General features: G+C 45.6%; 1 protein-coding gene across 1 annotated transcript in view; it reads right to left on the bottom strand.

Moving 5' to 3' along the window:
• Positions 1-25,059, bottom strand: part of MRPL1 (mitochondrial ribosomal protein L1) — a 423,200-nt gene that overhangs the window by 225,825 nt on the left and 172,316 nt on the right. Inside the window, exon 5 of the mRNA XM_085640944.1 lies at positions 9,487-9,558. Within this exon, the coding sequence (XP_085497070.1) occupies positions 9,487-9,558 (72 nt within the window). The remainder of the gene's footprint in view (positions 1-9,486; positions 9,559-25,059) is intronic.

Here is a 25,059-nt window from a genome sequence, read left to right as displayed (position 1 = left end):
CATGCGCACTGTAGTCCATGGGAGGAGTCACCTATCCAAGGATACTTCGAAGACTCTTCCAGGACAACAACGTGCAAACATCCGGACCCAACACTAGGCGGCGATCTATGCACAGATATGAATTCAGCAGCCCACATGCCTCGAACAAGAAAGAACTGACGTCAGCACGTGTGAGCGCATCTAAGTAGCTCTGACGACGTCAGTGGCTACGACTCCAGCGATGTACGCGGAACCGTACGACGACTCCTACCGACGCGCAGGGATACTGCTGACGAAAACTTTCCGGATCCAGTCTGACGCCTGGGGATATTCTAAGGTAAGGAATCCATCCCTAATGTGTCTCTTTCAGATGGATGAGAATATGGAAGTAGGCGTCCTTTAATCTAAGGCAGCCCTGAAGCCAAGAAGTTGCCTTTTTGTAATAATGGAATGAGTTATTGAAGGTGACCATATGGTAGTGTTCCGATAGGATGTAATGACTGAGTTGTCTGAGGTTGAGAATGGGTTGTAAAGTTCCACATTTTTGGGGAATGACTATCCCCTTGTTCCTTGATACGGTTTGTGGATTGGTTCTATTGCTCCATTTAGTAATAGAGCTGATATTTCCTGCTGTAGGAGATTTTGAGGTTGTATTGACAATTTGTGTTGGCTGGGTGGAATATTTGGAGGAGTTGCAATGAGCTCGAGACAGTAACCAAGTTGGATAATATCCAACACCCATTAATCTGTTGTGATTGATCTCCATGTTGAGAGAAAGTTTTGAAGACGGCCCTTGACAGGTGTTAAACGTTGGGGGGGAAATGGTAAGGAAGTCACTTTTTGGTATTTGTGTTTGAGTTTCGGGTATTATTCCAGTGACTTCTTCCTTTAAAATTGTTCCCTCTGTATGCCCCCCCCCTTTAAGGGTTTTAGCAGTAGAGGTTTGTTCTTGACTTTTATATGCCAACACTGTTGTCTGAAGAGGCAGATCTTGCACCCGATTTATAGTTGGGTCTTTGGAATTAATCACAACAAGTAATTATCTGTAGAGCCACCATCATGGATTTGAGACCTCTGTGTTTTCATTTTCTGAAGGGCTGTTTCAACTTGAGGGCTAAAGATGTTCATCAAATGGGAGCTTAAACCCAGAGACACGGAGCTATGCATTTCTAAGTAAAAGCAGACTGGTATTTATACCTATAGCCACATGTCTGCTGCATCTAGTGCACATTGTATTGAATTATTTGTAATGAGCTTTCCCTTATTCACAATTTCCTGCCCTCTTTCTCTGTGTACTACTGGAAGATGCTGCAGGAGCCTCTCCATCTTGTACCAGTGAGTTCTATCATAGCAAGCTAGTAGAGCCTGGATTTTGGACATATGCCAATGATTAACTGATTGTGCAGCTACACGTTTTCCAGAGGCATCAATTAATTTGGAGTCCTTTTCTGGGGGCGGTGCATCCGCCGTTTGGGAATTTGCCCTTTTCCTCGCATTAAATATCACTAGGGAGTCAGAAGTTAACAGACCTCTAATGTATATGGGATCAAGGGGTGCAGCTTTATATTTTTAGTCAATGTTTGGTGCTATTATCCTAGCTTTAACAGGGTCCTTAAAAATCTCCTTTGCATGATGTACCATACCCTTAAGGAGTGGTACATATTGTGCCCCCCTTTGAGCATTAGATAGGGTTTCAAAAAAGGAAATCTTCCTCTATTGTGACATCATATAAAGGTACTTAGTGGAAAGCTGCTATGCTTGGGATTAAATTTTGATACGCAGAAGCATCATTAGGTGGCGATGTCCGTGCGGAATAGAGATCGGGGTCTGTATCCCTGTGTGGCTCAATATCATAATCACCCCAAGCATCCCCAGAGTGTATGTTGTGCGTCATGTCATCATAATCTTCTATGATGGGTGAGTGAGGTGATATCTTACCTGCCACAGATAGTTGTGGTGAGTGAGGTGGTGGAATGAATACTGGGGTTGGTGTTGGTAGACTAGATGGAAGTGGAAACAGCAATGTGTACAGGACTAATTTGTAGAGTTTTCTGCCTCCGATCAAGCCATTCCTGCATTACATCGAGGATCGGTTCCGGTGGAGATTTCGATCCGAAAGTGAAACATTTCGGAGCTGAAGGATGTTTTGGTTTTGGTGCCATTGTGCTTAGCTACTAAAGTACCATGGTTTTCTTTCAGGGCAGAAACTGATGATCTATGGGTTATGGACCCCGACTTGGAGGAGGTGGAGGCCCCTGCTGCAGGCTGAACTTTCAGAGCAGAGTTTGAGGTTGGGCTTCAAATTACGTTTTTCGGTGCACGCCATCGCCTTTTTGCAGTGGCGGACCGTAAGCAGTCTTTTCGGACAGTGACAATGTTTTGAGCTTTGGATTAGGGATCAGTGTACCCACTCTCCGATGCTTTCGTGCCAGTTAGATGGTGGCAGAGTCTTGTTCGAAGTCCAACTCGGAATCAAAATCATGTATAGTGATTCCTCCTATGCTGCTGATGCTTCTGCCTCTTCTTCCTGTTGACTGAAAATATCTGGTACATCGTCTGCTTGTTTACGCTGCATGTCTTGGCTTCAGGTACATCGATCTCTAAGGGTTTTCTTTGATTGAAATTACTTGCAGGCTTCTCAGCTTTCCTCACAATGATCAGGTGAGAGGCATAGATTACCAATGGACTGTTGGTTGGTATGGGGATATTTAGAGTCATACTTCGGACAGAAAATTAATGGAGTGTGTTCTATTAGCAGGTCATTGTTCGATAAAGTAGTCAAAGTGAAAGAGGTCTGGACAGGTGTGGCCCGTAGGCTGAGGAGGGGAGTCAAAGACCTGCAACGCAGAAGGGTAATAGTTTGGAACGCAAATATAACTACGTGAACAAGACAATATAGTCGAGTGAAGATCTATTAGCGAACCGAAGGGAGCCCGAAAGTCTAGAACCAGAGCACGGAGGATTACATATGAACCTGACGGCGGAAAAAAACAATCTGGCAATGGAGTCGAGAACCATGCTCAGTATTACCAAGAGGAGGAGTAACACAGCCTTGTGACTTGAAGAAAACCTCTTGGACAAAAACAACTTGTAATCATCCGGGTCACACACTAGATGGCGGAATTATGCACAGTATGTGTATCTACAGCACACATGACTCGAACATCCTCTTTCAAAGGAGTCAAGCCTCTTACATTTTCTATCCGGTGGTGTGGTAGGGAATGAGCCAAGGTTAACTTTGGAAGTAGAGTTCTGGACCACTAAGCTATCAGGGGTGGGGTGCTGGGTAAGGAAGGCCCGGTTCTTTTACTCCTGATGTCCTGGGGCTGAGCTACTATGGATCCTGATCAACTGGGCCAAGTACCCCTTCTGCGCTTAACTCTCAGTGGTATTCAGACAGCACACAGCAGTATCAATAAATCAATGTTCATTTAAATACCTATTTTTATAATAAAACTAAGTAATTTTAGCATTACCGCCACACATTCAAAGGCAGTTTATGACATTTACAGACAACACATTTCCCCCTTGAAATCAGGGCTCTAGTGCTTCACTGGTAAATCCCTGTCCCACCCGCTCCTCGCAATTGGTCATGGTTATTACCCATTAAGTGGTTGCCTCATCCAGAGAATGATCACTAATAGGCCTTAGCTCAAAAGTCCACTCTGGCCCTTAGAAAATAGTCAAAAGTGTCTTAGCGCCGCAGCGCTCTTAGCATCGAGTCCCCCGGACCCAGTAGTCCCATTACCAGTCTTACCTACGCCAGCAGAGAGGAACCGTGCAGTGTCTCAGTTGGTGTGCCATCCGCAGGCACTCGCCAGGCTCCGGTCCTTCTCTTTGAGTCCACTACATGTGGGAGGCACGGCAGCACTCAGCAAGCGCATGCTCTCCTGTGAACCTATGCGCTCGTCTCTGGTAGGGTTGGATGTGTTCCTGCTCTCATCCTGCACAATAAGTTCTTCGCTCCAAAATAGGGCGGGGTGGTTTGATTCCTATGCTCCTAATCTGGGTCCCAGAGATGTGACGATGCACCCACGGTGTCCTCACTCAGTCCACTGCATCAGGTCAGGTGCAGTCCTCAATGTTTCTATAACCTATGGGTCATCACAGCTTCACAATTCTAGGGTTTCAACTCTATCCTCACAGCATGATTATCTCCAGCAGCAGATCCTGGCATATGGTGTTGTTACACCGCTGCCACCCAGGCGCCAGCCCTCACCGTACGGCAGTCTGCACCATGGCGGCCCCTCCTGGCAAACTGAATCGGCACTTCAATCCAGCACATGCCTTGGCCCTCCTGTTCAGGCATCAACAGCAGCCCCTCCTAGCATATGTGGTCACCGTAGCGGTGGCACACTGGTTTTGCACTCACCGCACAGCACACTTTCCAAAGCTATCCTCACGGCAACCCTCTCCTGGCATACAGGGGTCACCAACATGAATCTGCACATGGGCAACAAACCTATTGGTGCAGCAGCAGTCTCCTCACACTAAAAGTCCACTCGACAGGGCTCTCCATTGGACCTCACTCCCTCCAACGGTCTCCTCTTCCTCACAGGGCTCACTGGTCTTGGCAAGCAGGCAGGCACTGGTGATCCAGGCTCCAAATTTGTCTTGGTTTCCCTTGGGGATGTCCTCTCACGCAGCAAGGAAACTAACAGACCTTAGCCCTGGTACTGGTATCAAGCAAAAGTCTTACAGAGCTTCCCCTACTCACGCACAGCCCGTCTGGCTGCTTGGCAGATGACAATTGTTTTAAAATAAACATTTTATTAACAGTGAAATCCGCAGCAGTTACAGCAGTCGTGACATTTAAGCAGCACTTATTTATACAAGGTACATGTAAGGGCATCAGAGACGACAAGCATCACATCAAGGGTATTTAGCACAGAGACAAACCAAGCATAAAACATTGTACAGGAGACTCTAGAACAGTTTAGGACCAGGGAGGCCCCAACCCCCGTAGTGTAGGATTAGGTTTCTCCAAGAGCTCCGGTCAACACACCTCCACCTAAGTTGTCCAGTATGACCCGTCTCTCGTCGGAGTTCTACCGTGGGAGAAATGCAGATGTCCCCCCAATACTTATTCCACCTTCCCCATTTGCGGTCCCACTTTTTAGGGCAACCTCGACCCTTGTAGACCGTTTTCTCCGCCACCATCGCTAAATCCATGTCTTTGGCCCAGGCGCTCAACGATGGCACGGCGGCTACCCCCCATTTCTGGGCAATATATCTTTTAGCTATGGCCCAACCTAGCGCTGCCCATTCCTGCTCCGCTTGGGTAAGGTCCGTATCATCCCACACATTAAGGAGGCATAACTGAGGGGAGGGGACAACCGACTTACCGGTGGCCCGCGCCATCTGACGGGTGACTTCTGTCCAATAGTGTTGTATGGGGGAGGGTAGGCCCACAAAATGTGTGTGAAGGTGCCTACATGAGGACAATTCCGAAGGCAGAGCTCATCGGGACGCCTACCTAGTTTACACAATAGGGTCGCATCAAAATATACACGATGCAGCACTTTGAGTTGAACCAGGCGGAGCCGCATTGGTATCGCCACCTCCCGAGGGGAGGCTAGCGCATCCCTCCATTCCTCGTCAGACATCTCGCCCACATCTGTTTACCACCTGGCCCGTACTTTCTGCATTGTGTCAGCTCGGTTATTAATTAACTATTTATATGTTAAGGAAATAGCCCTGTGGTCCATTGAATCTAGCAACAATCTGTCTTCCAAGGGCGAGTAGTCTGGAAGAGGAGTCTCAGCAGGTAGTGCGCGGTCGATAGCATGGCTTATTTGTAGATAGCGGTAATGCTTCGAGGGAGCAAGATGGTAGTTAAGTTGCAGCTCTGCGAAGGTCACCTTCCTGTCTTTAACCCATATGTCCCCCACAGTAGAAATGCCAATAAGATCCCACTTATCGAACCCCGCGCAGGTGCTCAGCCGTCCCAGACAATCCGGTTCCCAGAGCAGAGTGGCCTTAGTCAGCCGCCCATAACACCCCATTCGCTTCTGGAGAAGGTGCCAAATTTCCACCGTTCTGGCTGTGGGGCCAGTCAAACCTAATCTCTTCGGGTTTGAGTATAGTGCCCTGTTATATCCTCCCTTCCCCATGAACCATCGGTCGGTTCGGAAGCTAGGGTCATCATGCGCCCCGAATACCACAGATGACAATTTTTGGGGTCTCAACCTCTCCTTCTTATAGTCCATTTCCAGACATCAAATATGATTTAGGATCTCGTTCTTTGAAGTTTTATGTTGTGTTCTGCTTCTTCTGAAGTACATACTCTTTCTCTCGCTCATCCTCTTGAAAGTGTCTGCACAGCAGGAGAGACTACCAAGTGGATAGTCCAACAAAACAGGTCATGGAAGTGACTAGAGTTCACACCTGGAAGTCAGCCGCAGTGATATGTACATCAAAAACTTAATACCGGGCTATCAGCCCTGCTCTTCATGATTCCGTTATCAGCCTCATCTCCTTCCTAAGATGTGTCCAGGCCCTTTCCTTGTGATCTCTCACTGAATCAAAGAGCACCCACTGAAGCGTACAGGGAGAGCATCGCTATCCCCCTTCTAGTGTGTCCCACCCACCTCACAGGAATGCAGCAATAGACAAATCTGTCTGAGGGTAATCCTCAACCTCATGTCTTCACCAGACAGACCTGGGCTTCCCAAATTGAAACCCAGGGTACTCCATGTAATGTACCCTTATAATGTACCCTTACAGGCACACTTGCACTCAATGTATGCACACAGCACTTACACAACCCAGTACTGTTACCTTCATGTATTGTGCCACCCAGGCACACATACATTCAGCACACACATTTGTTTATTCGGCGTGCCCTGCTTAGTACTGTTGCCATTCTGCATTGTCACTTGCAGACACACATGAAGCCAACACACACATTCACCATGTGTGCGCCGCACAACACTATACATTTCATGTACTCTACTCCTTCCAGGTATACATACACCCAGTGCATGTATTCACCATTCACACACTGCCTAGCTCTGCATCTCTCATGTACTGAACTCCTCGTAGGTACATACACATCCCATGCATGCATTTGCCATGCACACACTGCACAGCACTGCTCTATCCCTGTACTGTACCTTTACCCAGCACACATACAACTAGCGCAGTCATCATTCCTGCACTGTGCAGCACTTTACATCTAACCAATGTAGGCCAATGGTAAGTAAAGCACACAGCAGCAGGACTTTAAAAAGGTGAGTGAACCTGTAGGCCTCACTTCAGGGGCAAAGGTTAAAAAGGATATGTTCAGTCCTACTCATCACTACATGGCATGTTGCCACCAAAGCACTCGTGCTGTTTAACTACTGGTGAAGACGGTAGCCTTCTACCACTATGAGGGTAGCACATTGGGCGACTCTCTGGGCCAACAAGACCGCAATCTGTGGGACAGGCCTATGTCATGGCACAAAGGCATGATTCAAAAATCAGTATTCGGGATCCAGACAACTGTACAGTTGGGCACTCACGGCAGGGGTACACATCCATTACCATCCAGAGGACTTTACCGTCCTAACAGGGAATAGGATTTCTGAGGTGGATACTCCAGGTTGAAGCAACTCTGTTCAGATGTTTGGCTTGACTTCTCCTGTAGACAGCATATGGCCAAGGACCTGAACTGCTCTATGCACCCCCTTTGCAAAGGAAGCTCCTTCCTTTGAAGCCACTGTAGGAGGAGAGAGACCAGTGTCTGGTGTGGCATCCAGACGCCTGGCATCAGCCAGTTCCCCAACCAGTTATCCTTGTCTTTGGTCTCTTTTAGGGGGTCTGGATAACTATAGGGATCCTCAGATACTCTCTATTCATAATCCTCGAAGGGTCTTTCTAAGAAATGAGGCTCTGTCTCAGACTCAGACGGTCTAGGTCCGGTCTAGCTCTGTATCGGAGTCAGGAATTATGATTGAATCAGCACACCCGATGGCCTGGTCGGCGCTGGAAACAGCACACAGCAACAAACATCGGTGGAGATTGTGGATTCGTGACTGGGGTCGGTCCTGAATCAGGAGCAGATCCAGAGGGCTCAACTGGTACCAAGGGCGAACCCACTAGCAGAAATCTAGTTGGGGCACGCTCGGACCAATGGGGTCCGAAGGAGCTTCAGAGGGGTCTGATCGCCCAACAGGTTTCTTTGGAGACATATACAAAAAGGCATCGAAAAAAGGCACACTGGTTAAAATGTCAACAAAGTGTTGAAAAATCCATTAAAAAAATAATAGAGGGGAGATTAAGTCAGATCTGCATTGATGGCGCTGAAAAGAAGGAACTATGGTTAGAGTGCTGCGGTCGCGCCTATATAAGCACCGTGCACCCCATTTCCGGCGAGGACGACGCTACCTACCAGTGCAAGGGAACTGCTCTCAACAAATTTCCGGATCCAGTCGGACGACCTCAGGGATATTCTACGGTAAGTAATCAGCGGCTAGAAGTCTCTATCGTATAGATCACGTATCTTATTTTGTACGTGGACCGTCTCTGTCACGTAGTACATCCGACACAATACTCCAAGTTTGGAAAAGAGTGTTTTTTGCTGGGCCAGATACTGTCATTAGAATTAAAGCATTAAGAGGATGGTGTTCCAGGACAAATTTTATATAATATAGAATATTCATTGAGAATCAGCATTTGAAGGGGTAAATAGTCCCACACTTTATAGAAAGATGCGTAATTGTGGGATTCCAGCACCCTCATTAAGAGCCGCTCAATGTTTTTAGCCGAATACCTGGGTAATGATTAAGTTAGACTTGAAAATGTACTTTCACAGAAGGTTTCTATGAAAAGAGATTAAACAAGGTTATATACAGGTACCTTTATTGTGTATCTTATACACAGTCGAAATGAGCAGTGAACTTCTACAGGCAAATTCTTTTCCACCTAGAGTGGGTGATTTCCATCTAAATGTCTTGCAATATTCTAACAACACGATTTCCTACTTCTTTTCAACAGTATAATCAGCAAAATAGTCTAGCAGTAAATAGAAACAAATCAGCAGTTATCGTTTTTGGCTGGAGCACAAGTAAAATATGACTACAAAAATACACATAATGTGGCTGTAGGTATGGGATTAAAGTCCCTTGGCACTTGGTTAAAAAAAGGGGGCGGTTGCAAATTACATCAAACATCCTTACAGAAAAACATTACATTGAGGGAATTAGGTTTTTAAAACACTATTTAAATTTGAAATAATTTCCCCCTCGCACATTCTCTCATTGCAGTATTAGTACACTTGATATCTGCGCTAACATATGCTCATTTGGCGATCATAGGCAAGCTGTTACATTGGTTTGGACCACCGCATTTTGAGCAACAGTTAATCTCTTACACTCAATCACATCTTAGCAACAAAAAATTACATTCAAACATAAGCTTTAAAAATCATCAAAAAGACATTTGGATATGTCTCAGGCATCAAAATACAGAAAGGAAACAAACTTAGCTTTGAATTAGAAACGTATATAGAAAAAAATGAATCACCTGTTGGACCAGTTCAATCCCTCCTGCGCAATATGCTCCATTTTCTCGGGCTAATTTAGCTTCAGAGGCACTCTGTTAGGAGAAGGAGGAAAATGTGTCAAGAATTTCATGTGTAAAAATGAAAAGGAAGTAAAATGCTACTTACCCAGTATGCATCTGTTCTTGGCATGCAGAGCTGTAGATTCATATGCGTTCGCATAGATCGCCATCTGGTGTTGGGCTCGGATGTTTGCACTTTGTTTTTCTTCAAAGAAGTATTCCTAGTCACGAGGTAGGTGACTCCTCCTTACAATGAAAGTGCGCATGGGCATCAACTCCATCCTCAGATTGTTTTCGCCATAAAGGGCAATGATGGAGTTAGTAAGAATTGAAAAAAGGATGGCCATGTGTGTTGTATCTAAGTAAGATAATACTGCAGCAGATACAGGTACCCGGGCAGGCAGGTGGGTGCATATGAATCTACAGCTCTACATGCCAGGAAGAGATGCATACTGTGTAAATAGCATTTTTTTGTTCGAGGCATATGAGCTGTAGATCAACTGCATTAGCATAGACTATACAGCAGTTATCTTCCCAGCGGTGGCTGACTTCTATGGTCCCCTCAGTGGTGGCCACCTCAGATGGGTTCCCCCCCCCAACCGGTGGTCAAGGTCCGAAACCTCGGAGTCATTTTTGACAATAAACTTACTTTCATACACCACGCCAACGCTGTTGTATCATCTGCCTTCTACACTCTAAAAAAAATAAAAAAATTACTTCCTTACCTACCACAGTCCGCGGGCAAAACACTTATCAGCACCTTAGTGTTCTCGAGAACCGATTACTGTAACTCTCTTCTCCTGAATGCCCAAGAACAGGTCCTCAACAAGCTCCAGACAGTACAAAACGCGGCGGCCAGAACCCTACTATCCATTCCTAAGTTCACTTCAATCTCAGCTCATATCAAGAAACTACATTGGCTTCCGGTTAGGAGCCGAATTAAATTTAAGGCTCTATGCATAGCCTATAAAACTCTGAACAATGCAGGACCACAGTTTCTAAAAAGAGCTCTCCGCCCACTGGAACAATGCAGGACCCTTCGATCTTCCTCTGCCTACCTGCTGAACGTCCCTAGGACAAGAAAGGCCAGCTGGGGAGACAGATGTTTCACAATCGCCACGGCCAAATTGTGGAACACCCTACCACTTCATATTAAAACTGCCCCCACGCTCCTCAAATTCAGAAAGAGCCTTAAAACATGGCTGTTTTCATTGTCCTAAACTCCCCCGTCACACCATCAGCGAGCTCTGTAAACACTAGCGCCGAGACACCCGTAGGGGTATTTGCGCGCTTTAAAAATTGCAATAAATAAATAAATAAATAAACTTCTATCTGTTGCAGTAGTTTGAAAAAGTGTTCTAAAGACAGCCTGGCCCACACTAGCTTGTTGTTTTGCATGCACATCTACACAGTAGTGTTTTGTGAATGTGTGAGGTGTAGACCAAGTAGCAGCTTTGCAGATGTCATCTAAGGGTATATTCCCTAAGAATGCCATAGAAGCCCCTAGCTTGCGCATGGAATGCGTTCTAGGGGGAATAGTTGATGTGCGTTTAGCTTTGATGCAGCATAGTTGGATACATTTAACTATCCATCGTGTAATACCAGTTTTTGAAATGGGATTGCCTTTATGTGGTGGTGAAAAAGCAACAAAGAGTTGTTGGGTTTTCCTAAAATATTTTGCTCGTTCAATGTAATAAAGTATTGCTCTTTTAACATCTAGTGTGTGAAGAGCACCTTCTGCCACTGAGTCTGGTTGAGGGAAAAACACTGGTAGATCAACAGACTGAGGTGAAAGGCAGAAGCAACTTTAGGGAAACATTTTGCATTAGTCCTTAGAACCACTTTGTTGTGATGAATTTGCAAAAATGGTTCTTGTATGGTTAGTGCCTGGAGCTCACCAACTTTTCTAAGAGATGTGATGGCTATAAGGAAGGCCACCTTCCAAGTGAGGAACTGTAGTTCACATTTGTGCATAGGTTCAAACTGTAGACCCATGAGTCTTATAAGGACGATATTATGGTTCCAAACTGGAGAGGGTGGAACTCTAGGGGAAATGATTCTCTTGAGTCCTCCCATGAATGCTTTGATAGCGGGCACTCTAAACAAAGACAAGTGTTGTCTGTTTTGTAGATAAGCAGCTATTGCAGCGAGATGCAAGCGTATAGATGTATATGCTAAGTTACAGTGTTGTAGGTGTAAGACATAGCAAATGATGTTTTAAATAGAAGCATTTAGTGGATTGATTTGATTGTTGGTACAGTAAGTTACAAATAGTTTCCTCTTTGCTGCATAGCATGCTCTTGTGGTAGGACGTCTAGCCTCTTTAATGACGTTCGTACAGTCTGGCGAGAGATTAAGGTAGCCAAACTCTATGATCTCAGGTGCCAGATCGCAAGGTTGAGTTGATTGGGATCTGTATGTCTTATCTCTCCATGGTTCTGAGTGAGAATCTTGGATGAGAGGTGTAGTTTTTGATGAGGAACTACAGATAGTTCCAACATGGTTGTGAACCACAGTTGTCGCGCCCATGTGGGAGCAACTAGGATCATTTTGAGTGAATGCTGTTGGAGCTTCCGAACCACTCATGGAATGAGTAGGAGAGGCGAATAAGCGTAAGCAAATGTTCCGGACCAGTTAATCCATAGCGCATTGCCTTTGGACAATGGGTGTGGATACCTGGACGCGAAGTTTGGGCATTTTGCCTTTTGGTGTGTGACAAACATCTATTTCTGCAAAGCCCCACATTTGAAAGAATGGGAGGAGAACTTAAGGATGTAACTGCCATTTGTGGATCTGTTGTCGCTGACGACTGAGCAGCTCTGCAATCTGACGGTCTATTCCTGGAAGGTGTTCCGCAAGGAGATATTACTTTGAAGAAATGGCCCATCTCCATATGCTTTGAGCTAGACGGGTGAGCTGTAGGGAGTGTGTACCTCCTTGCTTTTGTATACAATACATTGCTGTCATGTTGTCTGTACGTACTAGGACAGCTTTGTGTAGTAGATGGACTTGAAAGGTTTTTAAGGCAAGAAAAATTGCCAGAAATTCCAGGTAGTTTATGTGGAACTGTTTTTGTCGTGGGGTCCACAGGCTCTGAATGGTATGATTTTGTAGATGAGCTCCCCAGCCGGTGAGCTATGCGTCTGCTGTTAGCACTATCTGTGGAACTGGGTTGAGGAACGGTCGCCCTTTGGAAAGGTTTTGTGTGTTCCACCAATGCAGAGAGGGATGGCTGCGGCTGTCTACCAACACCAGATCTGTCACCTGGCCTTGAGCCTGGTTCCACTGACATGCTAAGCATTCCTGCAGAGGACGCATTTGGAGTCTTGCATAAGGGACTATTAGAATGCAAGAGGCAATCATTCCTATTAATTACATGAACACTTGAGCTGGTAATGAGTGTTGAGGTTACAATTGTGATATTAAAGCCTGTATGTTGCGTTTCGTGATTGGGTTGGCATATGCTAGAGCTTTGCAAGTGTCTATTGTAGCTCCTAGATATACTTGTGTGTTGGACGGTTGGAGGTGGGATTTGGTGAGGTTTACTGTGAATCCCAAGCGGCGAAGCAATTGAATTGTTTTGTGGGTGTGTTGAACACAGCTTTGTTGTGATTTGGCTTTTATGAGCCAATCGTCCAGATAAGGAAACACGTGAATGTGGTGTCTTCTTAAGTGAGCTGCAACTACTGCTAGACACTTGGTGAAAACTCTGGGTGCTGTGGTTACCTCAAACGGGAGGACTTTGAACTGATAGTGTTGACTGTCCACCACAAACCTGATATATTTCCTGTGAGCGGGGTGAATGGGAATATGGAAGTAGGCGTCCTTAAGATACAAAGTGGAAAGAAAGTCGCCTTGCTGAATCAATAGTAGTACTTCTTGGGAGGGCGACCATGTAGAAATGATTAGATGGAATGTAGAGATTTAGCTGTCTGAGGTCCAGTATGTGTCTGAGAGAGCCGTCCGTTTTTGGGATTAAAAAATAGAGTGAGTAAACCCCTGTGCCCTGGTAAGCAAAGGGGACTGGTTCTATTGCATGTTTTTCTAACAGGGAGAGAACTTGTTTTAGGAGGCTGAGATATTCGGAGGACATCGCACGATGTTTGGGAGGAATGTTTGGTGGAGTGTAGGTAAGTTCCAGGCAATAACCATATTGGATAATTTGTCTTACCCACTTGTCTGCTGTAATGGAATTCCAGACAGGTAGGAACTGTGAGAGACGTCCCCTGACAGGAGTGGAATGATTGGGGGGTAGTGGAGGGAAGTCACTGTTTGGTGGTGGGGGAAGTGCGTGTGGAGTTACCTCTGCCTCTTCCTCTATTGTTATTCCCTCTGTATCCTCCCCGAAAATATCCTCTGGATGAGGAGGATTGATTGGGGCTTTTATAAGAAGAGGAGGTGTTTTCTGATTCAGTTGTCTTTGAGCCACCCCTATAAAAGGAGCGACGAAAGGAGCCTCTATTAGAAGGTAGTTGTAATGTCCCCATGGATTCAGCAGTCTCGGTGTCTTTTTTCATTTTTTTAAAATGAAGAATCTACTGTGGGGTCAAAAAGATGTTTTGATCAAATGGCTGATTAAGTAGTGCTGATTGTCCTTTTTGTTTGAATCCTGAGATTCGAAGCCAAGTGTGTTGGCGTAGCAAAACGCTGGTGTTAATGGCACGCGAGGCCGTATCGGCTGCATCAAGGGCACATTTGATGGAAGTGTTCGTAATAAGCTTACCCTCTTGAATGAGGTTGTGAGCTTTAGCCTTGTATTGGTCTGGTAAGTGTTGCATCAGTTTTTCTAGCTCGTGAATTGGCAATACGCCAATGATTGTGAGTTTGAGATGCGATTCTTTTGCCTGATGAATATATGATTTTTGACTCCATGTCAGGAGGAGGGGGGTCACCTGTTTGAGAATTTTCCCTTTTCCGTGCATTTGAAACAACAAGAGAATCTAAAGGTACCTGACCCCTGATGTAAATTGGGTCTGTAGGAGCGGCTTTATATTTTTTGTCTACCTATGGTGTAAGTATTCTTGCTCTAACAGGGTCTTTGAAAACCTCGCTGGCGTGTTTTATCATACCCTTGAGCATGGGCAAAGTATTTGTGGTTTTTTGGGAGAGCATGAAAGTTTCCACTAAAAAATCTTCGTCCAAGGGATCAGTATGTAATTCTACCCCATGGTATTGAGCAGCTCTATTGATGAGCTGTGCGAAACCAATATTGTCATCAGGTGGTGGTGGTGGTGGTCTGGAAGGATATAGATCAGGGTCATTAGTATGATCCAGGTCCTTATCATAATCATTTGTAACAAAAGAAGGTACGTTGTTCCTAAAATGGGTCATAGAACAGAAGGGGAATAAAGTGCTATGTACAAGAGCCACTACGAATACAGGTAATCCCGCTAATGTTATACTGCAGGGAAATTGTTTCCTTTGGAACTAGGGCCCTCACACACCCAGCCAGCAGGTGTCATGCTTCATCATTGGGCCTGCTCCTCGTCGGGTCGGCGCTGCAATACCCAACGGGCACCCAATGAGGGGCTCTTTGGCGGAGATCTTTTGTTCCATGCCGTATGGTGTTGTGGGGGTGAGGGACCTATAAAGTGTAGATGTAATGTGCTAGTGAGTGCAGAGGTTAAAACTCCCAGGAGTCTGAGTCCTGTGGAATGGTGTCCTCATTATCATCCCCGTCTCCATCCCCATCCCAGTCTCCATCCCCATCCCCATCATTATCATCCTGTGGCACAGGTGAAAAACGTGGTGGTGGTAAGTTTGCTGGTGAAATTAACAGATTTGGGTTAAAAGGTGGAGGAGAGGGAGGTATGTAAGGGGGAGATGGGATAGTACCCATGTCTTTTTTATTAAGAGGTATGCTGTAGTCTTCAGTGAGGTCCAGCTTCCGTTTTTTAGGAAGTGTTGCTTGAAGTTTTCCATTTTCTGGGTCAATATGCAACAGCTTTTTTTTTGGATCCAAAGACTCTTTGGGAAGAAGTTCTTTGGATGGAGTCCGTTTATGTTCGGAAGGTTTAAGAGGGCTTCCGGGCTTTTTAGGTTCGGTGTTCTTCTGTGCGGGATGTTTTGGCTCCGAAGGCTTGACTTTTCCCTGTTTCGGATCCAAAGGCTTTTCTTTTGCTGGTTTCGGCTCTGATGCTTTCGGTTTAGCTGTGTCGGTTCCAAAGCTTTTGGTTTTGGTGGTATCAGTTCTGAAGCCTTGGGTGCCAAAGGTGCTGACAGCGGAGAGTCAGGCTTAGCCTTGTGTTTCGGTGCTGAAGATGTGGGTTCGGCACCTGCATGGGGTCGGCTAGATCCAGAGCTGGAAGACTTGTCTTTATGTTTCATAGCCGGGCTAGAAGGCGGGGCGTCTGAAATGGTATCAGTGTTGACCGGAGCCCAAAGGCGAAGGTGTAACTGGAGTCTTTGGTGTTTTTGGGGGCAGTTGGGGCTAGTTACTCTCAGTTCGTTGAACCAGAGTGACGTTCGAGTCCTCTTCCATGTCGGAGTCGTCGGATTCAGACACGGAAATGTGTTCTTCGGCGCCGGGTTGGAATTCTGACTCTTCTCTAAAGATATCTGGCACCGGACTAGTGCTGCGTCTCATCTTGCGACGTCGAATCCGACAGACATAAATCGTTTTCTTCAATCGGAGTGATGGACAGGCTTTGCAGTTTGTTTCTTCATGCTCTAGGGAGGGGCAGAGGTAACAGAACTCATGCAGGTCCATGTGTGGGAACTTAGCACCACACCCGGGGCATTTCTTAAATGGAGTCTGTGCCATGGACTGCTGGCGTGGTCGGCGTGGCTAGGCCCCGCGGCCCGTGTCGATCGAAGTAGTTGGATTTTACGATGCACGTCGAAAGGGAAAACACGGTCGAAAACAATACCGTCGAGTGGTAAGGATTGCGCGTCGAAAAGGTTTGAAGATGAACCCGAACCGGAGCAGCGCAATACACATCCGAACCAGATGGCGGAAAAAAACAATCTGGGGATGGAGTCGATGCCCATGCGCATTATCTTCGTAAGGAGGAGTCACCTACCTTGTGACTAGGAAGACTTCTTCAAAGAAAAACAAACTGCAAACATCCGAGCCCAACACCAGATGGCGATCTATGCTAACGCATATGATCTACAGCTCATATGCTTCGAACAAATATTTTGCAAATGAGAAGCCCTCCTGTAGAGCAACGTCTTGGACTGAAAATGAATACGACTCTGTGGATATTCAGCCCTCTCCCTGTTAACCTGTGAGAATCTTTTGCACTGCACAGCTGGGCTCATGCCGGAGTATACATCAGAGGCATGCACACAGCACATATCAGAACACCTATTGGCTGACAGTTGTTGCAGCTAAAGAAGGGGGAAGGAAGCAGCCATGGAAACCAGGTAGTTTTACAGATCAGCCCTCAAGACTGATGACTAGAGAAACTTATGAATGAACCTAGGCTGCATGCAAGCGCCATCTTCACAAAATGAATGTATTAAAATTAAAAGACCTGCAGACCTTTCAACATTAATGTGTTAGCAGTGACAATCATGAACGTGATGTTCATTTACCTATCTTATGGTAAAGGTATAACAGCAAGTACCACAAAAGTAATGAAGAAAGTGTTGCCTAGACTATTTTGGCCAAAGGTCAGAAGAAGAATCTAACTAGCTAAAGTATTGTTGGGTATAATAAGATGAACCCATTCATTGGTAGTAAATTAATTCACTGGTGTGGGTTAAATGGTAATTGCACTTTAAAGGGCGCCATAATTGTGGCGAAGTTAAAGCAAGATAATTCAAATATTAAAGGCGGAGTCTCTGAAAAGTATGCTGCTGGTCTTCTTGGTCAAAGTGCTGCTCTTTTCTAGATGCTGGTGACAAGTACTAAAAAAAACCATGAAACTGACTAAGATATTGCTGAAGCGGCAGGAATTGTTTTCAGTTTAAAAAAATCTCGGTTAACCAGCATCAGGGCTAACCCCCACCCCACGCGGTAATTTGCGATGAATCTTTGTCATTGTTTTAGAGACGATCCAGGGCGGTCATCACATAAATTATAATCTCAATCACAAATTATTTTCAGTCAATAATGAGAGTTTGGTGCGATTTAAAGGGTTTTATTAATTGAATATTTTAGTAAATCATCTTTATTAGATTAAGTTAATTCGTATTAATCGCAATCAATATATGAATAGAAATTTTACATCAATATTGGTTAATAAGATCATATGATAAACACAGCAAAGCGCATTTCGTAAAGAAAATAATCACTATTCTAAGAATCGGGGAAAAAATGGAGTCAGTCAGAACCCATAAAGGGTTCTTGTTGGAGAGAGTGAGAGAAAAGCAAAGTTTCAGCATTAAAGTCAGCTTTATAGATCAAAAATATATCAAAGCAGAACATCCCATAAAGTTAGGTTCAAGAAACTCAGTAGAGTCTCAAAGCAATGTGACAAAGTCTGGGTCTAGATAAATGAATCTGGACAACTGTCTGGAAAAGAGTGTGGCAAAAGAGTGTCTAAATCTGTTCTAGGAACATGCTCTAATACAGACAACACATTTTAACAATGTTGCAGTTTGCGGTCTCCTTCCTCCTTCAGCCAGCCAATTGTCTTTCGATGTTCTCATGGGAGGGTCACTCCGCGTCTTCTCACAGGAATACAATTGTCCCAGACAGCAATGTTAGGTTTGCAACTAAGTTGTAGCAATTGTAAGTTCATGTGGGTCATTCTACCATTCTAGTCTACTTAGGCACTTTTAAACTACATTTCCAACATTCTAATATATCAAGTTTCTTAAAAATGGTCTAAGTATAAGTTGAAACATCATTATAGCAAAAAGCCATTGGAGGCTTAGTACAAGTAAATATGGTTGCCTAGCTCAATTTGCATTTAAACACATTAAAAAAATAATAATAAAGCTTGCACCTTAATTCTGCACGTTACTACAAACTACACTTTTATTATTTTTAAAAAGCGCCTATAGTATTATAGATAAAACTACTTCTGCTTGTATGATTGGTGTGGTCCCTGATTTTCTGTGACATTCAATAAGCCAAGCACTGCACCCCCAAGGTTTTCCTGAGGAAACCAATGTGTAATTTTTCGAAGTGCAATCTCCTCTGATTCCAAACTACTTGTTTATTCCAGATAGTTTCCAGCCCTCTGTGACAAACTGTAATACGTATGTGAGCAAGTTATAAAAGAAGGCTTAATGTAAAATATGCCAAAATTAAGATGCTTTAATCTGTACTTGGGATCCTCTTAGCCAAAAACAAAAGGGTAAGCATCTTACCAATCAGATTCAGCTGCCAGCTCCAAGGGTAAGGCTTCTCCAGGCTTTTTCAATAAGGCCAGATACAGTTGTCTTGCATATGGGAAACCAGATTATTCACCTCTCACCTTCATCTGTTTTTTAAAAACCTCCACTTCATTTTCCATCTTTCTACCTTAATCTCAGCAATTGCGAGCCCTGGTTTAACTCTTCTACTTGTTTATACCACTCGATAAGGGTGTCCCTTATGCCATAGCTGAATTCGTACCTTCAGTTTTCAGAAGAGTGAAGGGGATGGAGTTTGCCAGCCATCTCACTCTCTTGTTAATCCATCCATCTCATTTGTACTGACTTCCTTCTGGAGGCCGCCATTGTCTTGCAGCTAAGAACATCGAACCTGAGAAACACTTTTAGTATAAAACAAAAAAAACAATAAGGCCCATTGACTTCCTTATGTTTCTCCATCCCATGCTTGTCCCCTGTCGAGATGCAACAGTCCAGACCATTGATTCACTGCAGTCTGCTCCCACAAATGCAGCCCAGCATAAAGATCCCAAGAACACACCCACAGCATGATAGAGCACACTCTCATTAGAGGTAGTAACAAATGTGAGACCAGGACCCAGTGTTGAGATGGGACTTCAATAATGAGTGGATGCACAGCCAGTGTATCTTCATCATCCAGGACTGGGGCCAGTACATGATGCAAGGTCAAACAATAAGGATTGTTGAGCATAGGAATGCTGCAAATTCCAAGGAATAATATCCTCTGAGTGAGGCAATAGGGCAAGTATGCATGATCCATGTACAAAGTTAAGTGGTCTCCAAGCAGGTAGTAACACAATGAATCCATAACCCATTTCAAGGTCTAGTACTAGTATAATGTGACAATCCATGTCAGTTTCTAGGCTTTATGTTGGTCCATGCCAGTGGGCCAATAGATATTCAGAGGTAGGTAAGAGCAGCAGAAAGTTGTTGCTGCGTTTACATTTTCTAATCTTGGGACCCTCATTATGATAGGTTCCCTGGCTCTCTTGTGTTTTTAAATGTTTCTTGTTAGCTAATTTTAAGACTCATTTCAAGTCTGGTTGTAATATCTGGGTATAATCTAGAAATGTATGCTCATTTTCATTCTGGTCTTCCTGGTTCCATCAAGTAGACTTCTGAGCTACCACACAAAAACAGTCTGAGTGGAGAAAACCAGTTGGGGATCGAGTTTTTTGCCCAATAGTAAAAAGAAGCAGGAGTAACATGTTGACCCAAGTTCGGTAACATGTCCACTGGACTGCTTTTAACACTAACTTCAAACAAAAGTCTGGTGGCATTATGCAAATGTATTGAGATGCTTAATTTACAACATATATCAAACCTGATTCTTGTGAGATTTAAGGTTGGTGGCTTTATCAGTTATACATTCTTTTTTAGTAGGACTTTGTGGAAAATAAGCACATCACATATTTGTGCCAGGAATTTATGGGAAATATATCGGTGTAGCCTGTGGAATACTACTAAAGATTATCTGTAAAATAAAAAGGCGAGGGGCACAGTTTCTTTTTTTTCCAGCCACATAACTCATTTTTTATCAAAAAGAGCTAAATCTTGTTAACACGTGTTTCGCGACACTCGTTGCTTCTCTAGAGCCACACATTTCACAGGTATTCTAAAAACAAAACTTAAGTTCAAACTTTCTGGTTTTTTAACTAAATTTGCCTCATCTTTTAGCAGACTCAGCCCAATAAAAATGTAATATCATTGTGCGTAAAACTGAATCTATAGGACCTTCACAATGCTCTAAATATTTGATGTTCCATGCTGCAAGCAGAATCACTGTTCTTAGTATTATCACACCCAAGTATTTCAGAATAAAGCTGTGGTATACAGGTCTTACATGATTTCCCCAATTACATAAAGAAAACTGTGCTTTTCCATTGTATATTCAGACTTCAACATCTCATTCAAGGTGGCAATGTAAATTACCTTTTTATTTCAATAATACACTCCCAAGACTCCTCTTCTGGTGTTCACTTACATTCAATATGTGTGAGATTTATTATTTCACATACTTGAGTTTCTTCGAATTTCATTACGAATCAGTTACCCTTAGTAGAAACCTGACAACTATAAAGTCAATTTTAAAGAAGATTCATGACTGAATTCACTTTCAAATTTCTCCATCTGAAGTGGTACAAGTGCCAACCATCTTTAAAAAGCACATGCATAATCTATGCTTAAAATTAATTTCACAAGAAAAGTCCAGCTTTTCCAAACCCTGCATATTCTAGTCTTCAATTTCTCTCTCTCTATATATATATATATATATATATTTAAGGAAAGTTTAGTTCACAGAGTTACCTCTTTTTAATAGTTTTACTAACAAGAACTACCATTGTATCTTATTTAACTCCAATATCACTTTAAAATCAATAAACATACCTAGAAACAACCCTCAAAATCTGTTACGGTCCAATGTATATTTTGGAAGACCATATGTGATGCATTCAGAAATTATTCTAAAATATAAAAATGCATAAAAGTCAATTCACTACATTAATCTCTAAAGTGAAATATGAAATGGCCACTCTTCAAACACATGTCTAGTCTCCAACCTATTCTAACTTGTCAAGTGGCTTTCTGAAATTCACAAAACACTGTACCTAAAATGGTCTCCCTGTTTGTAAGATGCTATTGAGAGCATGTGTGCTGCATTTTAGTCTGAACAGCTGTTGTTCTATTTTGTATGTTCGTCGCCATTTCATGTGTGTTTGTTCTAGTCCCTTTTGCTTGAATTTAAGTTCATATACACAGATGTAAAGTAGTTGGGCCCGATTCACAGAACAAACTTAAGACTAAATCCTAAACTTAGTACCATTCTGGTATTCACAGAATGCACCTAGTACTTCTGGTATTCACAGAATGAACTTACTACTTTTGCTATTCACAGAATGAACTTAGTACTTTTGCTATTCACAGAATGGATTTACGACTCCTAAACTTGCGTCCGCACTCGGGCCGGAAATTCCGGCCCGGAGGCGGAGCTTCCGGCCCGGAGGCGGAGCTTCCGGCCCGGAGGCGGGGCTTCCGGCCCGGAGGCGGGGCTTCCGGCCCGGAGGCGGAGCTCCCGGCCCAGAGGTGGAGATTTCAGCCATAGCTAAATCGGCTGGAATCCCCACCTCCCCAGCTCCGCTCCCTCCCCAGCCCCCCAGCCCCGCCTCCGGCCCGGAAGCCCCGCTTGTTGTCTGGGTTCCCCTCCTTCCCCGCACCTCGTGGCTGCTGACTGGTGGCGGGGTCATCTCCCCTTGCGCTGTTCTCGGGTGTGGGGCTCTGCCCCTACAATTCTCGCTATTAGCGGTCTCTGGCGGGATTGTGCTTTCCTACTTACCTGGGCCCTGCTCTAGCGAGCTCCGACTGCTTGGGCCCCTGCTCTTACAGGCTCACCTCGGTGTGCTCGCCCCTCTGCGAATGTTGCTGGCCGGCGTGCCAGTCTGTTTGTTCCACATTCTGCCTAGTCGCAGTCTGTCTGTGGGGTCATGGGGCGCGGGACGCTCTCCTGCACGCCTCTTCTCCCTTCCCTGCTGTTGGGCGTCCATGGGTTCTTTGCATCCTCAGGTCTTCTTTCCTGTCCCTCCTCCCGGGGGATGGTGCCTCGTGCGGTTGGCTTTGGGCTCCTATTGGCTGGTTGCTCTTGGCATTCCTTGCATGTTTAGGGCCCGGTCGTGGTGCGTGGAGGCTGTCCTTTCAGGGGTTCGCTGGATGGCCAGCCTTCGGTTGGTGTCTTCTTGTACATGGCTGGTACTGCACCTTCTGTGGTCAGCGGACCGCATCCTTTTCCTTTCCCAAGCTGGGTCCATTTCTGTTTGGCTCTGGGTTCGGTTGGCTGTGTCCGGTGTTTCTCTTTGGCAGCGTGAGAGTGAGCAGGGCCACCCTCTGTCGGCTTCTCTACTGGAGTGCCTGCGTGCTGCCGGCTTTTCTTTTGCCTCTTGTAGTGGGGATGTGAGTAGTATAACTCATGCTTTGCGTGGTTGGGGCCCAGGGTCGATCCCCGGCCTCCCCGATTCTCTTGCCATGCTTATTGACAATGCAGGACACATATAAATAATTAGTGGGAAAGAGATATAATATGTTGCCGCCCTTTGTGGGATGCTGTTCTCGTTTCGTTGCTTGGTTGTGCTCTTGGGAGCATGCCCTGGTTGAGTTTCGTTTTGCATGGCAGGTTGGGGTGGCCTTCCATTGCCTCCAGGATCTGGCTTTCTCTGTTTCCTGCTGCTTCACGGTTTCGTTAGGTCTTTGGATGGCTCGCACAATGGGTTATTATCATTGATTTACCTGCACCCATTTTGGTCCCGTACAGTGCTTTCTCTTTGCGGTTTGAGTCTGGGTCCCTGCACTTCTTTTGTTTGACGGGAGGCTTCCTTCTCTCTTCCACCTGCTGCGAGATGTTTAAAGAGACAGTGTCTGCTCATCTAGGTTGCATTCATGTACTCTATGGAGGGGGTTCCTGCACTTCCGTTTTCCCTTTCCAGCGCTGGTCGGTATATAAGTTTTTGTGTTGTGTACTTGTTCCTTCATTGCTTCATTCTCGGATTACTGTGTTTGATCACTCCCTGGCGGTTGTGGGGTGATCTGTCCGTCCCTGGGCTGATTTCTTGGTCCCGCATGGGCTTGCCCTTTCCTGAACGGGTTCTCAGCTGGGGCTCCCTGTTCTCCGCTGTCTCCCGGTGGGCTGGTTCAGCCCCTGCATTCTGGTTCTGCTTGTCCTTAGTTTCCGGCTGTCGGGTCCCTGTTGGGGGGCTTCTGTTGCCTTTCGTCATGACCTGGGTGAGTTGACTCTTGTTTGTTTTGGAAACCCTCCCTCCTGGGGCTTTCTTTCTCGCTCCCCTGCCTTACGGCAGCCGTACTTGGGATGCTCGTTGGCAGGCCTTTGGGATCTTTCCGTACATGGGCCATTCGTCTGGTCCTTTAGTTTTGTGTGTGGGTCCTGCACTTCCTCTGCCCCCGGGGACTTCACGTTCGTGTTGGCCTAGGTCGGGTTGGTCCGCAGGGTTGGGTTTCGGGTGCTCCCTTCCCTTGTTGCCTGGCTATCCTCTGCCTCTTCTTTCTCTTTGGGGGCTCTTCTTTTCTGGCACTGTCATGTCCGGAGGGCCCGCTAGGTCCTGGCTCGTCAGGTGTTCCGGGTCGCCTGATATAGTCCCATCTGGTTCCTCGCCTGGGGCTTCGTATCCCTTGCTGATGGTCAAGGGGTTGGTGTTATTTCCTGCAGGGCAATGGCTGTCCTTGATTGAGTGCTGTCCTTGATTGAGGGGGGGGGGGCTGGATTGTCTCCAGGCCTCGGTTACGCTCCCGTCTGTCCATGGTTGTTTTATAGCACTGTCACTGTGCTTCCCTGGGCTTGTCTTTATCTGTTTCCGTTGGTGGCTCATCTCTTGCCCCGGTGGGTCCCTTGATCCCCGGATTCCGTTCGGCCGGTGGTTGTGTCTACGCCGATTCGGTCCTGTCTCGGTTGGTGGTGTTCATTCTGTGCTGCGGTCTTCCTTTTCTGGGGTCCCCTTCCTGCTTGGGGGCAAGCGATCTTTCATTTCCCGGTCTGTGCGGGTCTGGTGGCTCATTGGCCTAATGCATCCACTGATGGGGCCAGGTGTTCAGCCTTATGGTCACGGATTCACATCCTGGCAGGTCCACTCAGCCTTTCATCCATTTGAGGTCGATAAACTAAGTACTGTTGAGTTGGGTAACAATAAAACATCTGTTATTTAGTGCCAAGATACACTGTTGGGGGTGTATGTGTGCTTTACAAATACGCATGTTATGTTATCCTTGGTTCGAAAAGGATCGGTTGGTTCACCTGAAGGCGGGTTGCTCGTCCCGCTTCTGGTTTCTGTGGGCTGTCCATTTGGCTTTGCTGATCTCTGTTTAACAGTTCACTTGTGCAGGGTCTTTCCTCCCCTGGCTTCCTTCTTCCTTGGTGGCAGTGTCCCGTGTGTGGTTTGGGTGCCCGACGTTGGCTCTGTTTGCTTCCAGGTTCACTGCTCTCTTGCCTCGCTTCGGCGCTCTCCTCCCGTGCTCGGGTGCGTGGCGGCTGGTTGCACGATCATCCCGTGGCCCAAGCTCCCTGCTTCCACCTGTCCCCGGTTTCCTTGGCTTGCGCACATTCTGTGCATTTTTTCCTGGAACTGGCGTTTGTTGTGTTGGCACGGTCCACTCGGTTCGCCGCCCTTGGTTTCTTCTCCTTTGGGTGTGGGTTGTCCTGGGGTGCTGGACTTTCCTGGGTCTTCCTTTTCCATTGGGGGGCCTTCC

The sequence above is a fragment of the Triturus cristatus genome, chromosome 2_2 (assembly GCF_964204655.1).
Source record: "Triturus cristatus chromosome 2_2, aTriCri1.1, whole genome shotgun sequence".
Classification (NCBI taxonomy): domain Eukaryota; kingdom Metazoa; phylum Chordata; class Amphibia; order Caudata; family Salamandridae; genus Triturus; species Triturus cristatus.
The sequence above is the reverse complement of the archived record's forward strand: the minus strand, read 5'-3'. Positions and strand labels throughout refer to the sequence as shown.